Below are 16,242 nucleotides of genomic sequence, written 5' to 3'. Positions count from 1 at the left end.
ACTTTTTTGAACAGGTGCCATCTTATTTGCTACTTGGCATTAAGAAACAGGAAGAGGCTCCTCCCTCTCCCCAACGTCCTCTTTCACCCTTAGGTGATGCTTGTTCAAGAATGGACCTTACAGCCATGCATCAGATATTGGTGATGACCCATTATAAGGATGATGAGGGAACCAACGAGGTAATTGTTTAGGGCCATTACTACAAATCTTTTGTTGTCGTCATTTTGCGTGAAATCAATTTAAGTCCATGCACTTTTGTCATTGTCTCGGCCTCTTGATTTAGTTTGAATTCACGTTCAACTATCAAAAAAGAAAGAAACGAAGAATGAGTAAGATTTTATTCTGATCATGAGATTTAGTATGTTGACAAGTGTGAACTATTTTTCCCCTAACAGCTATCCTTTCAAGAATGGACCCAGCAAATGAGAGACATGCTTGAAGCTAGAAAGCGTGGTGACATTGCATTCCGTGATAAAGATTTTAAAATGGCCATTGACTGCTATTCGCAGGTAAGACACCTTATGATTGTGACAGACGTATTTTAGTTGGGAATTCTTGGCTCTCTGTGGCAAGATACCTGTTGTTTATACCATCATGATCATATCTTTCTTTGAAGATCTTTAAAAATTATTGTGAGAATCTCTTACATATCTTTCTTGATATTGGACCTGAATGTTTTGCAAGTAGGTTTGTCCATAAATTTAAATCTACAAACTTTATGTGCTAGTAGTATAAAAATAATGACGTTTTTTTTTGTCAGTTTTTACAATTGTTGTAGTTTCTTATTTCTATCTATGTTTTCTTTATCATTCTTCTCACTATTTTTTTGGCGATTATTTAATTGGCCACATCCTAGCTATCAAATTAAAAGAAAAAGAAAATCACCTAAAAAATGATCCAAATTAGTTCTGCCTCTAGCAGTGAAAGATTTTGCATTTCATGGACAGTCGATCAGGTCTTCAAGAACTCAAAATCATTTTTATTATCATTTTTTAATTGATCTGTTGATTATTTTTATTTTTATTTTTCAAATACTCAAGAAATTAACTTAGCGGAAAACATCCAAGAATGAGATTTGTGAGCATGCCTTATACTTGCGGTGCAGTTCATAGATGTGGGGACTATGGTCTCCCCCACTGTTTATGCAAGGCGTAGTCTCTCTCATCTCCTTTGTGACCAGCCTGATGCTGCCCTTAGGGACGCGATGCAAGCACAATGTGTCCATCCCGAATGGCCGACGGCTTTCTACATGCAGGCTGCTGCCCTCACTAAGCTCGATATGCACAACGATGCTGCCGACATGTTAAAAGAAGCTGCCGCACTAGAGGAGAAGAGGCAGAGAGGAAGAGGATCCTAATGTGTACTCCGAATCTGGTAGCAAGAAGAATGGGCAGTTCATTTGGCAACCCCGCGCCCCGGGCGCCCCCAGATTGAGTCAGATATTGGTGAACGAAGGGATGCTGTTTCGACATGTAACATAGTGCTGCTTTATTTGGATGGGTCCTAGTCCAAATTGGATTATTTTATTGAGTTTGTGGTTGTGCTCATTCCTTGTATAAGCCTTGTAATGTGGTTTATTTTGTTGTATGTTTGGCAGGTTGATACTAACGAATAAAATGGTCGTGGTGTTTCTAAATATTAAATGTATAACGTTCCTCCTGGTGTCAATAGAGACTCGAGCTGAATTATGTATTGGTCATGGGAGCATGATAGGGAAATCTTTTCAATGGACAAACACTGAATGTTTAGTCGGTTATCAACTTATCATTGTGTAGGTTTATTGCTTTTTGTCATTTTAGAATCAGAGAGGCATGAGAAGCTAATATTCCAGGGTTTCACCAGGATCATCATTGTGTAGGTTTATTGCTTTTTGTCACTTTAGAATAAGAGAGGCATGAGAAGCTAATATTCCAGGGTTTCACAAGGAGGGAGAGAGCCATCTTCCTTGGGATGGATGATGATTCGTTTGACAAATATCTCGGCCCCAAATTCTTCGCATATCCGGTGGACCGTTGAAAAGGTCAAACAATCATAACCACACAATCATAACCACACAAGCTTGCTGAGTAGAGAGACCAAAGTTTTCCATAATTGAATAATAAGCATCCAATCTTTTGTAGTCAAATTGTTCAATTATCAATTAAAAACACCAAATGAAATTTGTCAAAATTACATGGAAAACCATCAACCAAGTTATTTTCTTATAAAGAATTAGTGTTTACTTGTGCTTGGTTATTTTTGTGATTATTGTTCTGGTTAAGGTGCAGAAATACCCTTTAGAAGTCACTTTTAACCTTAAAGACCCAAAAGTGATATTGATGTTATGGAGTTAAGTGTGCTTGGGTAAGACTATTGACTTTGAAAGTATAAAATGAGGTCATTTATCTTTGGTACAAGGTGGTCACATTAATCTTGACTTTGGATTTGAAATTGGGTTGTTGCAATTATTCCATTGATCAAGCTCAAACTTCAAAAGAAATTTTCTCAAACTTTGTGATACATCCAATATATCAAATTTCACATCGGATGGTAGTAAGTAATTGTAACCATTTTGTATCAAAGGTAAATAATCTTATGCAATTCCACTGCTACCGAAGTTATTGAGCTCGATGTGTACCAGGTGGGGAAGTCATTGTATAGTAACCTTGTTTATCCCTATCCTTCAGCTTTATAGTAAAGGGAAACATATACGTTAATCATCCTTGCTTTAGCTGTAATACTAAAGGAAAAAGTTCTACTACGGTGGTTGCCCTTGGAAGTTTTTTAATTTTTGGTAAGAATACTGAGTATTCTTCATAAAACATAGGAGCTAATATAAATTTAAAACTAAAATAAAGAGGAAGAAATACACAATGAATATAGATACACTCCTTTTTTAGCCGAGTCATTTGCAATTAGATTTGCTTATCTGTAAACATGGTTGAAAGTCATATTACCCCTCAAGGCAGATCCAACACTTTCAGCCAGAAAGATCGAAGATGCCATGGTGATTTTATAATATCGTTACACCCAGTGTTCCAAAAAGCGCTAGGTGGGTCCTAGGTCGATTGAGGGGTCCAGGCCGCCCAACGCCTAGAACCTGGGCGGTTTGGTTGAATCCAAATAAAGATTCTACAGTTATTTATGTATCAGACTATCAGTTATGATCAAATTATGCTACATATTACCATTTAGCACACATTCCATAAGCATAACCATAATCCATAAGTTGGTTCATACTCCATAATCCATATCCAATTAAGACTTAAAATATTCCAACCAACCAAATTATAAAACTACGAAAGTAAAACTTGAAGACTCAAAAGAATATTCAATAGTTCAAATATTCAATACACTATATTTCAATCAAAGTTCAAACTTCAAAGTAACAAGGTTTAATAATTTTTAAACAATCAACATTCATTCATCATCAGAAAATCTTGGGTCAGTTGCAACGGCATCATATTCATTGGAGTCGATGGAGTCATCACCCTCATCGATATATTGCGACTCGTCTTCCTCTGTCTCTTGTGAATCTGCCTCTTCTTCCTCCTCTTCCTCTACCCTTGTTCTCTGTGCAGAAGCCCTAGTGGCCCTAGGAGGGTCAGCTGATGCCCTTGAAGCATCCATGACCATGTCCCATGTCAATCCTTCACGTCCCTTGACCTCATCATCATCAACTAACCACTCCATAGCATTGTCTATATTTTTTGATCTGATGGGGTATCTATTATCTCTCTTAGCAAATTTGTCCTTCAAGAATCGATTGTACTTGACATAGACAAGGTTATTGAGCTTCTTTAATTCAAGCATGTTCATTTCTTTTGTATGAACATAACAAAATAAAATGAAAGTGAACTAATTAAAATGTAATATCTATAGTTCATGTATCATTTATAAAATTATACAAATTACCCTTATGGCCTTACCCCTTCAAAAGTACTCTAATTGTACTCACAATCGGATGAAGAAGTGGTTGGGTTTAAGATCCGAAGGGCCAACGTTTGTAAATTTGAAGAACTACGCCCATGTTGGCTCCACCAATGGCCTACAAAAAAAAAATCATAAATAAATAATAGTAATACTTGATTACTTGAACAGTTGAACTTGATGAAGATTAACTTAAGACTATTAGTAATATAATAATATTTAATACCTAGATTAATTTTGGTCCTTTGCCTTATCGTTATTGGACTCCCAAAAGACTTTAATGAGCACTCGTAATTTATCACCTCATCAGCGTATATAGTATCTTGCATTTCAAGTTCAAGGACTAGCACCTCTACACACTCATTAAATCCATCCATAATTATGTCATTTGTTTGTATATCATTGTCAAAATAAATCAAAGCTGGGATAAAAAAATAACCTGCTGCATGCAATGGCCGATGTAGTTGCTTATCCTACTTCTTGTAGCAGGTTTCTTCATCATTGAAATTTTGGACTATCTCTCTTTTGTAGTTTTCCATAACATCATATATGTAGCCCATAGAAGGCTTGTCACTATTAACCATGCGAAGAACTTTGATAATAGGAAAAAATACCTTAAGAGCAACCTCACCCCTCGCCAAAAAGCCTTAGAAAGTATAATATCTCTCATATTCTTCCCAACCTGAGCCTTAGACCACTTGCATGCTATCTACTCATCCGAGGTAAACATTTGCCTCAACTGCACTCTCCTCGAATGTATGCTATCTAGGAACAAGTATCAGGTCACAAATCTTGTGACCCCGGGCCTCACAATCTCTTTCTTTTTTGTAAGGGTACGCATCATGCTGAGGGTGATATGGTGGTTATAAATGAAATTCGTAACATACTTGGCCTTCTTCACTGCACTTAGTATCTCGGTTAAACCGCCAAGAGCATCAAGTATGAAGTCTATACAATGTGCTGCACATGGTGTTTAAACGATTCTAGGATAAGCTATATGCGCAATATTATGAGCAACATTGTCTGTGATAACCTGTACAACAAGATGCTCTCCGACGTTCTTGATTTCCTTCTCTATCACTTGAAATATGTAATAGGCATCATGGATAGGATCAAAGGCATCAATAAACTTCAAAAAAATAGTCCTTACTGGACAATTCACAAGAAAATTCATTTGACTTCTTCTCTTCCTATCACTCCAAGCATTAGTCATAAGAGAAAGCCCATACTGAGCCCATGCATCTTTCTTAAGTTCTACAGCTTCCTTCGTGGCACTTACTGCCTTTTTTAAAAAAGCTCTGAAAGCTCATATGAGGTTGGAGGTTTCACCCCATGGCCAAATTGGCCAATTTCTTCTACTGCAGCATAAAAGCTGCTCAAGCGAGCAGTATTGAAAGGAATGCCCGCTTCATAAAACCATGTAGCCAAATAATACACAACTCTATCTCTCTCTTTCTTCTTGATTCTATTTTCAATGGTGGTTTGCTTTTTTGTTTTCTCTCCTGCAATCTCAGGATCAAGCCGAAGTAATAAATTATCCATAAGGCCTCTAACCCGTGGCTTCTTAGTCCCAGAACCAGAAGCAATTACAACTCCCTTCTCTTTTTCCCTAATAATGGATTGCTCAAGCTCTTGACATCCCTCCCCAATCGTTTCTTCATCACTGGCATCATCATCATCAAAATTGACTCGAACCCTAGACCTAATCTCTTCTATAGAGGCAAATATCTCATCTTTTTTCATTTTCACCAAGTTCATAAAATTCTTTATTTCTTCTTTAACAGCATCAAGAGTCTTTTTACATGAGGCAACATTCCCTTTGATGCTGTCAAGATATTTTTTCAACCTGTTGATGCTCCCTTTTGTATCTTTTTCAAAGATTTTTATCATTAGGATCTGGGTTATAGCCATATTTTCAACTGGGATCGCCACTTCTATTAGATCCTGGAGAAGACATCTAAAAAATAATGTAAATTACTAAATTAATAAAAAAAATCACTTACTTTGAGTTTGATTGTTCAATCTTCAAACTTTCACCTCAAAGATGTTTCTAAATACTCAAAATATTTTAAAACACCCCCTAGTAATTTTACAAAACATCAAAAAGTAAATATAATACCAATGGGTGATTTTTTTATCAATTTATGTAACTTTGAGTAACCCTTCGATTTAAAAAAATGCACCACAATCTAGTATTTTGGTGGTTTTCTCTCTCTAAATTTAGCTCAAACAAAGTTTAAGTTTCAAATGAACTATAACCCTAGTTTTTGGGCCTTAAAAAAAAAAAAAAAATGACATAAAATTCCTTCACGAATTGTTTTCCGCCCCCATGCGGGGCACAGGCCATGGGCGGCCGCCCGGGGCTCGGCGCTAGTCGGCCACCTAGGCGGGTTCCATACTGCCTAGGCGGCCGCCCAGGGATTGACCACCTAGATTGGCCGCTGAGGTGCTGGGCAGTCCGCTTTTTGAATCATTGGTTACACAAGTTAATAACATTAATAGAATCTCCTTCAATAGTAAAAAATCTCTCCAACTTTATCTCCATCCAAATCAATAAACCTTGTGACAATGCAAGCATTTCTGCCTTATTTGTTGTGGCCTCCCCACACAGTGCAACATAGCAAAATATGACATTACCTTCACTATCCTTGGATATACCACCGACCGTGCCTTCCCTAGATTACCCGAAGATGACCCATCAAAATTAATCAAAGGAGGTGGAATCCAAACACTTTTGAGTTCTAACTTTAATATATTTCAACGCCACCAGATATGCCATCTTACACTCAACATCACTCCTAGATACACCCTAGCCCTCCTTAGTATTACGAAACCAGTGCCCATGATTTTATTTTTTAATTTTACCAAGTCCCTGATACCCCATCAAACGTCCTACGGTTTTTTTTCTATCCATAACTCCCACAAAATTGCACCTCTGAAGATATCCCACAACATTCCTTCAATCTTTGAACCCCACATAGCTTCAACTGTGGTACCATAAGAAATATCGAAGCAGCTAAAGGGTAGTACACTCCAACCTTTTGCCTCGCCCAAGACCATATTAACTGAGTAAAGGGACAATGCAAAAACAATTGATTAAAATTTTCTTCATCACTTTACAAAATAGACAAACATAAAAAATTAACAATGAGCTTTCCTCTTTTTCGCAGATCATCAATTGTTAAAATTTTGTTTTGGGTCAACATCTAAATAAAAACCTACACCTTATGGGTGACTTTCCAATTCCATATCTCTCTAATTAATGGTCGATTCTAACAAACGCGATCATTGAACAGCTAATAAGCAGATTTGACCGGAAACACCCCATCTGTCTCAAGCTCCCAAACTGTTATGTCTTTAGAATTATTTGAAATATGAACTCCACCCAACAATTTTAAAAGATTCACATACTGATCCATGGCAATGTTAGGTAATCAATTGTAAATGCAGTTAATATTCCAAACCATAAACACCCCATCTAAAAATCCCGTTTCATTAACTTTTGCCAAGGATTGAGCACTTCGCAAAAAACGATCCGGAAAGCTTAATTTTAACGGCATTCCAATGGACCATTGGGAGCTACCAAGAACAAAAGATCTCATAGAAGCAATAGCTTTCCAAACAAATGACTGACGATTAGTTTACCCCCTCGCAATAATATTAAAGAATGGATCAAAACCATACTTTGACTCCAATGCTTCCTTCCAAAGCCCATTTTCCTTATCCATAGCCCTTCACCATCATTTAACAATTAAAGCTTGGTTAATAAATTTCAATTGTCTAATCCGCAAACCTCCTTCGGCCTTTGACGTATATACTTTCTCCCAATTGACCGAATGAAATTTCTTCACCCCTTTATCTAATTTCTATAAAAAATTCAACATCAATTTCTCCAAATGCTTAACAATATCTGCTCACATAAATATTAAAGACAATTGGTAAGTCATAAGATTTGATAACTATGATTTAATCAGCATAACTCTCCCCCCTAAAGAAAGATGTTTTACCCTCCAAATATTGAGCTTCAGATTTGTATATTTCACGACTGGATCCCAAACAGCCTTAGGCGATCTAACATCTGATAAAAGAAGTCCAAGATATTAATTGGAAAAGATTCAACTTTGCTATGCAAAATCTCACCAAAATAATCAACCACTACATCTTGACAACATACCCTAATAGCAGAGGTTTTCTTGAAACTGACTTTGAGTCTTAAAGAAAATTGATAACATTTAAGAAATCTTCTAATATTGAGAATTTATCAACATCTGCCCCACAAAAAAGTAATCTGTCATCTGCATATTGAAGATAAAAAATAATAGGTCCTGACCTGCTTACTTGGAAACTTGTAAAGCATCGTCTCTGAAACACATCGTTAATTATTAGACTAACCACTTCCCTCACTACGGTGAATAAAAAAAGGACAAAAGGTCTCCTTGTCTAAACCTCCTAGTTACTTTAAAAAACGTTTGAGACATCCATTAACGAGAATAAAAAAGTGAGTAAATGAGAGATGTCCAGAAATTCATTTCTTCCAATTACTCCCAAAACCCATATGATATAAAATTTCATCTTAGAACATGTCATTCAACCTGACAAAACAAAATGAAGATGGTGAAAATGAAACAAGAATTTTATGAACTTGGTGAAAATAAAAAACGATGAGAGATTTGCCTCTATAGCAGAGATTAGTTCTAGGGTTCGAGTCAATTTTGATGATGATGATGTCAGTGATGAAGAAAGGATTGGGGAGGGATGTCAAGAGGTTGAGCAATCCATTATTAGGGGAAAAGGGAAGGGAGTTGTAATTGCTTCTGGTTCTGGGACTAAGAAGCCTCAGGTTAGAGGCCCTATGAATAATTTATTACCTCGGCTTGACCCTGAGATTGCAAGAGAGAAAACAAAAACGTAAACAACCATTGAAAGTAGAATCAAGAAGGAAGAGAGAGATAGAGCTATGTATTATTTGGCAACATGGTTTTATGAGGCAGACATTCCTTTCGATACTGCTCGCTTGAGCAGCTTTTATGCTGCAATAGAGGAAATTGGCCAATTTGGCCATGGGATGAAACCTTGAACCTCATATGAGCTTTCAGAGCCTTTTTAAAAAAAGGCAGTAAGTGCCACGAAGGAAGTTGTAGAACTTAAGAAAGATGCTTGGAGTGATAGGAATAGAAGAAGTCAAATAAATTTTCTTGTGAATTGTCCAGTAGGGACTGTTTTTTTGAAGTCTATTGATGCCTCTGATCGTATCCATGATGCCTATTAAATATTTACAGTGAAGAAGGCCAAGTATATTACGAATTTCATTTATAACCACCATATCACCCTCAGCAAGATGCGTACCTTTACAATGAAGAAAGAGATTGTGAGGCCTGAGGTCACGAGATTTGTGACCTGATACTTGTTCCTAGATAGCATACATTCGAGGAGAGTGCAGTTGAGGTAAATGTTTACCTCGGATGAGTAGATAGCATATAAGTGGTCTAAGGCTCAGGTTGGGAAGAATATGAGAGATATTATACTTTCTAAGGCTTTTAGGCGAGGAGTGAAGGGTGCTCTTAAGGTATTTTTTCCTATTATCAAAGTTCTTCGCATGGTTGATAGTGACAAGCCTTCTATGGGCTACATATATGATGCTATGGAAAATTACAAAAGAGAGATAGCCCAAAATTTCAATGATGGAGAAACCTGCTACAAGCCTGTTTGGAAGATTATTGATGAGAAGTAGGATAAGCAGTTACATCGGCCATTGCATGCAACTGGTTATTTTTTTAACCCAGCTTTGTTTTATTTTAACAAGGATATACAAACAAATGACACAATTATGGATGGATTTAATGAGCGTGTAGAGGTGCTAGTCCTTGAACTTGAAATGCAAGATACTATACGCGCTGATGAGTTGATAAATTACAAGTGCTCATTAAAGTCTTTTGGGAGTCCAATAGCGATAAGGTAAAGGACCAAAATTAATCTAGGTATTAAATACTATTATATTAATAATATTCTTAAGTTAATCTTCATCAAGTTCAACTGTTCAAGTAATCAAGTATTTCTATTATTTATTTTTTATTTTTTTTTTGTTTTTTTGCAGGCCATTGGTGGAGCCAACTTGGGCGTAGTTCTCCAAATTACAAAAGTTGGCCATTCGGATCTTAAACCTAACTACTTCATCCGGTTGTGAGCACAATTAGAGTACTTTTGAAGGGGTAAGACCATAAGGGTAATTTGTATAATTTTATAAATAATACATGAACTATATATTAGATTTTAACTATATATATATACATGAACTATATATTAGATTTTAACTAGTTCACTTTCATTTTATTTTGTTAGGTTCATACAAAAGAAATGAACATGCTTGAATCAAAGAAGCTCAATAACCTTGTCTATGTCAAGTACAATCGATTCTTGAAAGACAATTTTTCTACGAGAGATAATAGAGACCCCATCAGAAAAAAAAAATATAGATAATGCTATGGAGTGGTTAGTTGATGATGATGAGGTCGAGGGGCGTGAAAGATTGACATGGGACATGGTCATGGATGCTTCAAGGGCTTCAGCTGACCCTCCTAGGGCCACTAGAGCTTCTGCACAAAGAACAAAGGTGGAGAAAGAGGAGGAAGAAGAGGCAGATTCACAAAGACGGAGGAAGACGAGTCGCAATATGTCGATGAGGGTGATGACTCCATCGACTCCAATGAATATGATGCTCATGCAACTGACCCAAGATTTTCTGATGATGAATGAATGTTGATTGTTGAATAATTATTAAACCTTGTTACTTTGAAGTTTGAACTTTGATTGAAGTATAATGTATTGAATATTTGAACTATTGAATATTCTTTTGAGTCTTCAAGTTTTACTTTCATAGTTTTATAATTTGGTTGGTTGGAATATTTTAAGTTTTAATTGGATATGGATTATGGTGTATGAACCAACTTATGGAATGTGTGCTAAATGCTAATATGTAGCATAATTTGAATATAACTGATAGTCTGATACTCAAATAACTGCAGAATCCTTATTTGGATTCAACTAGACCGCCCAGGTTCTAGGCGCCGACTTAGGCGCTGGGCGACTTGGACCCCCCAATCCACCTAAGACCCACCTAGCGTTTTTTGAAACACTGAGTGTAACGATATCATAAAATCGCCATGGCATCTTCGATCTTTCTAGCTTAAAGTGTTGGATTTGTCTTGAGGGGTAATATGACTTTCAACCATGTTTACAGATAAGCAAATCCAATTGCAAATGACTCGGCTAAAAAAGGAGTGTATCTATATTCATTGTGTATTTCTTCCTCTTTATTTTAGTTTTAAATTTGTATTAGCTCCTATGTTTTATGAAGAATACTCAGTATTCTTACCAAAAATAAAAAAACTTCAAAGGGCAACCACCGTAGTAGAACTTTTTCCTTTAGTATTACAGCTAAAGCAAGGATGATTAACGTATCTGTTTCCCTTTACTATAAAAGCTGAAGGATAGGGATAAGCAAGGTTACTATAAAATGACTTCCCCACCTGGTACACATCGAGCTCAATAACTTCGGTAGCAGTGGAATTGCATAAGATTATTTACCTTTGATACAAAATGGTCACAATTACTTACTACCATCCGATGTGAAATTTGATATATTGGATGTATCACAAAGTTTGAGAAAATTTCTTTTGAAGTTTGAGCTTGATCAATGGAATAATTGTAACAACCCAATTTCAAATCCAAAGTCAAGATTAATGTGACCACCTTGTACCAAAGATAAATGATCTCATTCTATACTTTCAAAATCAATAGTCTTATCCAAGCACACTTAACTCCAGAACATCAATATCACTTTTGGGTCCTTAAGGTTAAAAGTGACTTTTAGGGGGTATTTCTGCACCTTAACCTTACATAACCTTGTTAGCAAGCTAATAGCCCGAATATCATTAATTCCAGCAATGGTGGTTTTTTTTGGAATTAAAGCAACAAAGGTGAAGCTAGTATCCTTATTAAGAATACCACTATCAAGAAACTCATTAACCATTTGCAACAATTCATCATTAAGCAAGTTTCAAAACTTACGAAAAGAAAAAACAACGGAAACCATCTGGCCTATTGAAATCTTGAAGGAAGAGATGGACCCACCAAGTTCCCAAGAGTTGAGGTCAATGTCGTGAGACTGTGGATCGCAGATGTTAGGATTTTTCTGAATAATGAAAACTCAAAAGATAACTTCTTTGTGCATGCCTCTCCATGGCCATGAAATACCTAGTTATAGAGGGGGATAGAGGATGTCGTTCTCCAACATTCGGCTTCCTCCTGGAATCTTTGAGAAAACGTGACCCACAATTCCTGGGAGGTGAGTAGTTATCATCTACCCGTTAGATGACGACATCTTCTCTCTCTAAGAAGCCCTTATTTTTAGTGATAAATATTAAATCATAAGAGAGAAAAATGACATGTTTAAAGGCCCTATGGCCACCCACACATACCATCTCCCATTTGGTCATGAGGGCTAGATATATTAATATATCATAAAGTCTTTACCACTTAATGGGTTTAACATTTATGAGCATATCTTTGTCATGAGGATTCTCATGCTAGTGCTGTTATACATCTCATAACAAAAATATCCAATATCATTTCATAGGGTTTTTCACGCTAATGCGACTTTTCCTCCCATGACCAAGAATTCAAGTAAAAAATATTCCATTTGAGAGTTCCTGACTTAGATATTTCTAAGTCCCATTAAAGCATGTCCCATCTAAGCTACATACTTTGATAATATTTCTGAACTTAATCACTTTTTTAAAGGGTCTGCAATCATATTTGAAGATGGCAAATAACTTACAGTTATTTCATTCTTTTCAATAATATCATAAATATAATGATAATCAATTTCAATATGCTTACCCTTGAAACTATGAGATCCATTTCTAATTGATGAGATAACAGCTTGATTATCACAAAAATTTTAATAGGTTCGTCGGCAATATCCTGCTTCAAATAATTTATGAAGCGTTTAATCTAGACGACATAAGTTGTAGCAATACTACAAGCAATATACTCGTCTTCCATATTATACCAAGCTATACAACTTTGTTTCTTGCTAGACCAAGAAATACATCCACCTCCAAAGAGGAATACAAATCGTGAGGTTGATTTTCTATCATCTATGTCTCCTGCAAAGTCTGCATCAGAGTACCCAGTAACCTCTAAGTTGTCAGCTTGGAAGCACAACTTGTAATTTTTAGTTTTCTGAATATATCTGAGTATCTTTTTTATGGCTTGCCAATGAGGTACCCTAGGATTACTCTAAAATCGACTTACAAGACTTTATGCGTGACTCAAATCAGGTCTTGTATACAACATAGCATAATTTATGTATCTTACCGCTTGAGCATATGGAATTCTTTACATTTCAGCTTTGTCATTATCATTTAATGGACATATTTTCTTTGATAATTTCTAGCCTTTACAAATGGGTGTATCTGTGAGCATGCAATTTTCTATCTTAAATCTCTTTAAAATACTTTTTAAATAATTTTTTTGAGATAAACATAGAAGTCTCGAACTTCAATCTTTTGTTATTTTAATGGCCAATATATATGAGGCTTCTCCCATATCTTTCATATCAAAATAGGAATTTAGCCATGATTTGGTATGGTTAATCATGCCAATATCATTCACAGGTATCAAAATATCATCTACATATAGTGACATTATAACAAAATTGCTCCCACTATTCCAGACATACACAATGGTCTAACCTATTGGCTACATAACCAATTTTAGTGATTGCATTATGAAAAGTAATGTACCACTGCCTAGAAGAATGTTTTAGATCATATAAAGATTTCTTAGGCTTGTATACTTTGTCTTCTTGATCTTTAATTACATATCCTTCTGGTTGTTTCATCTATATATCTTATTTTAATTCTCTATTTAAGAAAGTTGTTTTGACATCCATCTGAAATAATTCTAAATCATAGTATGCGACTAATGCTAGGATGATCCTAATAGATGAAAATTTTTCTGTTGGAGAATAAGTCTCTATATAATCTATACCCTCCCTTTGGGTAAATCCTTTTGCTACCAACCTAGCTTTATATTTATCAATGGATTCACTTGCATTAAGCTTTTTCTTTAGGACCCATTTGCAACCAATGGATTTTCTATCTTTAGGGAGGTCAACCAACTCCCAAACTTGATTTCTTTTAGTATAATCAAGTATATCATGTATGGTTTGAGTCAACTTAGCTGAGTCATGCGAGCTAGTAGCTTCACTGTAGTTTTGAGGTTCATCTATTGAATCCCCACTCATTGAAGAATAATTATGTTCATTCATAAATACATAAAATTATTCTAAAGTCATAGGTGATGCTCTAGTTCTTTTAGGCCTATTTGATTCAATTGAATTATTCTCATAAAATGTAGAGGAGACTGATAAATAGGTTCTTGGAGACCCTTATCTTTATCAATTTCGTATAAGTCAATAGGCTTACTTAATATATTTCCATTATCTATATTTTTTAAGAAATGGGCATCATGGCTCTTTACTAAGGATTTAGTCTCATGGTTATAGAATCTATAACCCTTAGAATTTTCTGAATAACCTATGAATGAACATTTTATAGTTTTACTTTGTAATTTATCCTTATTTTGTAGTGGTATAAGTACATTTGCCCAAGAACCCTAAACTTTCAAGATAGTAAGGTCAGGTTTCTTACTTGTCCATAATTCATATGGGTTCAAGTCTATAGATTTTATTGGAACACGATTAATAATATACATTGCAGTGTTGAGAGCCTCACTCCAAAAAATAGGTGGTAGGTTTGAATGGCTCATCATAGACCTAATCATGTCCATTAGAGTTCTATTTCTTCTTTCGGCTACACCATTTTGTTGTGGGGTATATGATATTGTTGTTTGGTGAATTATACCATGCTCCTTATAAAATTCGATAAATAAGGTGGAGCAATATTCACCTCCTCTATCTGTTTGAAGAATTTTAATATGTCCAACTAACTCATTTTCTACCTTAGCTTTATATTCTTTAAATGTTTCTAAGGCACATGATTTTTTACTAATTAGGTATACATATCCATAACGTGAATAATCATCTATAAATGTTATGAAATATTGCATACCTCTATGTGTTTTTACATTTAATGGGCCACATATATCAGAGTGAACAATACTAAATAGTTCACTAGACCTTTTCCATTTAGGGAAAGACTTCTTAGTTAAGTTGTCAGAAATATATGGCTCGTATGTTTTGAACATAGTTTCTCTTAAATTGGGGAACAAGCCTCTTTTAACCATGTGATTCATTTTATCTTTTTTTTATATATCCTAATTTTAAGTATCATAAATATGAATCATCCACACACCCAAAAGAATCAAAAGAGGAATCAGAATAACCAGAAAGAGATGAACTTTCATTAATATTCAATCGGTATAAATTGTCAACTTTAATACCGCACACTAATGCTCTAGAATGCTTCCCAATGGTGACCCAACCAGACCTGAACCTTACATGATCCTTGTCGTCTAGCTTAAGGACAGAAATCAAATTGCGCATCACCTTGGACGCATTCAATGTATCAGTTAATAAGAGATTTGTTCCTCCTGGTAAAGATAGCTTGAAAGTACCAACACCTTGTACATCACAGTAGGTGTCATTTCCCATATAAATCCGTTGGTTACCGGCTGCAATCTTCTTCAACTTTGTAAATCCGTTCTTGGCCCTCGAGACATGTCGAATGGAGGCTGAGTCGACCCACCAATTTCTTAGGTCATGATCGGCAACTATTGATTCTAAAACTACGTAGATCAAGTCCTTTCTTTTATTTTGATTATTTCAAGCAGGGTTATTATTTTGATCTAAACCGTCTGTTTTCAAGAATTTCAAGTGCTTATAGCTCTGCTCGATCGTCATCATTTTTTGAACTTTAAATTTCATAATTGAGAAAACTTATAGATTTTCATATTAATGCAAGGCTTTACGGCACCAAACGCATACCTTTTATTTATTTATATATATATATATATATATATATATATATATGGAAAAAAATTGAAAACGCCCTCTTGCGTATGAGCTAAGAGGAATGCCAACGGCCTCGATTTTCAATCCCATATCCCACGGCCTGTGTTACTTTTCTCTTGGCTCTCTCTCCGGTTTGCAAATTAATTTACTCCGACACTTTGCAGAGGAGCCAGAACACTCCGTGCATCTCTCCCTCATCTCTCTCTTTCCCATTTTAAAATGGGTTTCTCCAAACTCGTCCTTGCTTCCTCTCCCACCCTGCGTACATCTCTCTCCCCTTCCTCAGCATACCAGCC

General features: G+C 35.7%; 1 protein-coding gene across 5 annotated transcripts in view; it reads left to right on the top strand.

The window, feature by feature from the left end:
- LOC18444898 (serine/threonine-protein kinase BSK1) overlaps positions 1 to 1,735 on the top strand; it is a 49,514-nt gene extending 47,779 nt beyond the window's left edge. For 4 of the 5 annotated variants that reach the window (XR_016044609.1, XR_016044610.1, XM_088852122.1 and 1 more), the window contains 3 exons: positions 15 to 179; positions 396 to 509; positions 1,106 to 1,735. Coding sequence is in view for 3 of the 5 variants with exons in the window: in XM_088852122.1 (XP_088708248.1) it covers positions 15 to 179; positions 396 to 509; positions 1,106 to 1,357 (531 nt within the window). In the remaining 2 variants the exon portion in view is untranslated. Of the gene's footprint in view, positions 1 to 14; positions 180 to 395; positions 510 to 1,040 lie in introns of all 5 variants that reach the window. The other variant, XM_088852121.1, reaches the window with a different exon arrangement.
- Positions 1,736 to 16,242: the final 14,507 nt, after the last annotated feature.

This window comes from Amborella trichopoda, chromosome 11 (assembly GCF_054954075.1).
Source record: "Amborella trichopoda isolate Santa Cruz 75 chromosome 11, AtrichopodaSantaCruz75HAP2 v2.0, whole genome shotgun sequence".
NCBI classification, from domain to species: Eukaryota; Viridiplantae; Streptophyta; class Magnoliopsida; order Amborellales; family Amborellaceae; genus Amborella; species Amborella trichopoda.
Note: the sequence above shows the minus strand (reverse complement) of the source record. Positions and strands in the feature narration are given on the sequence as shown.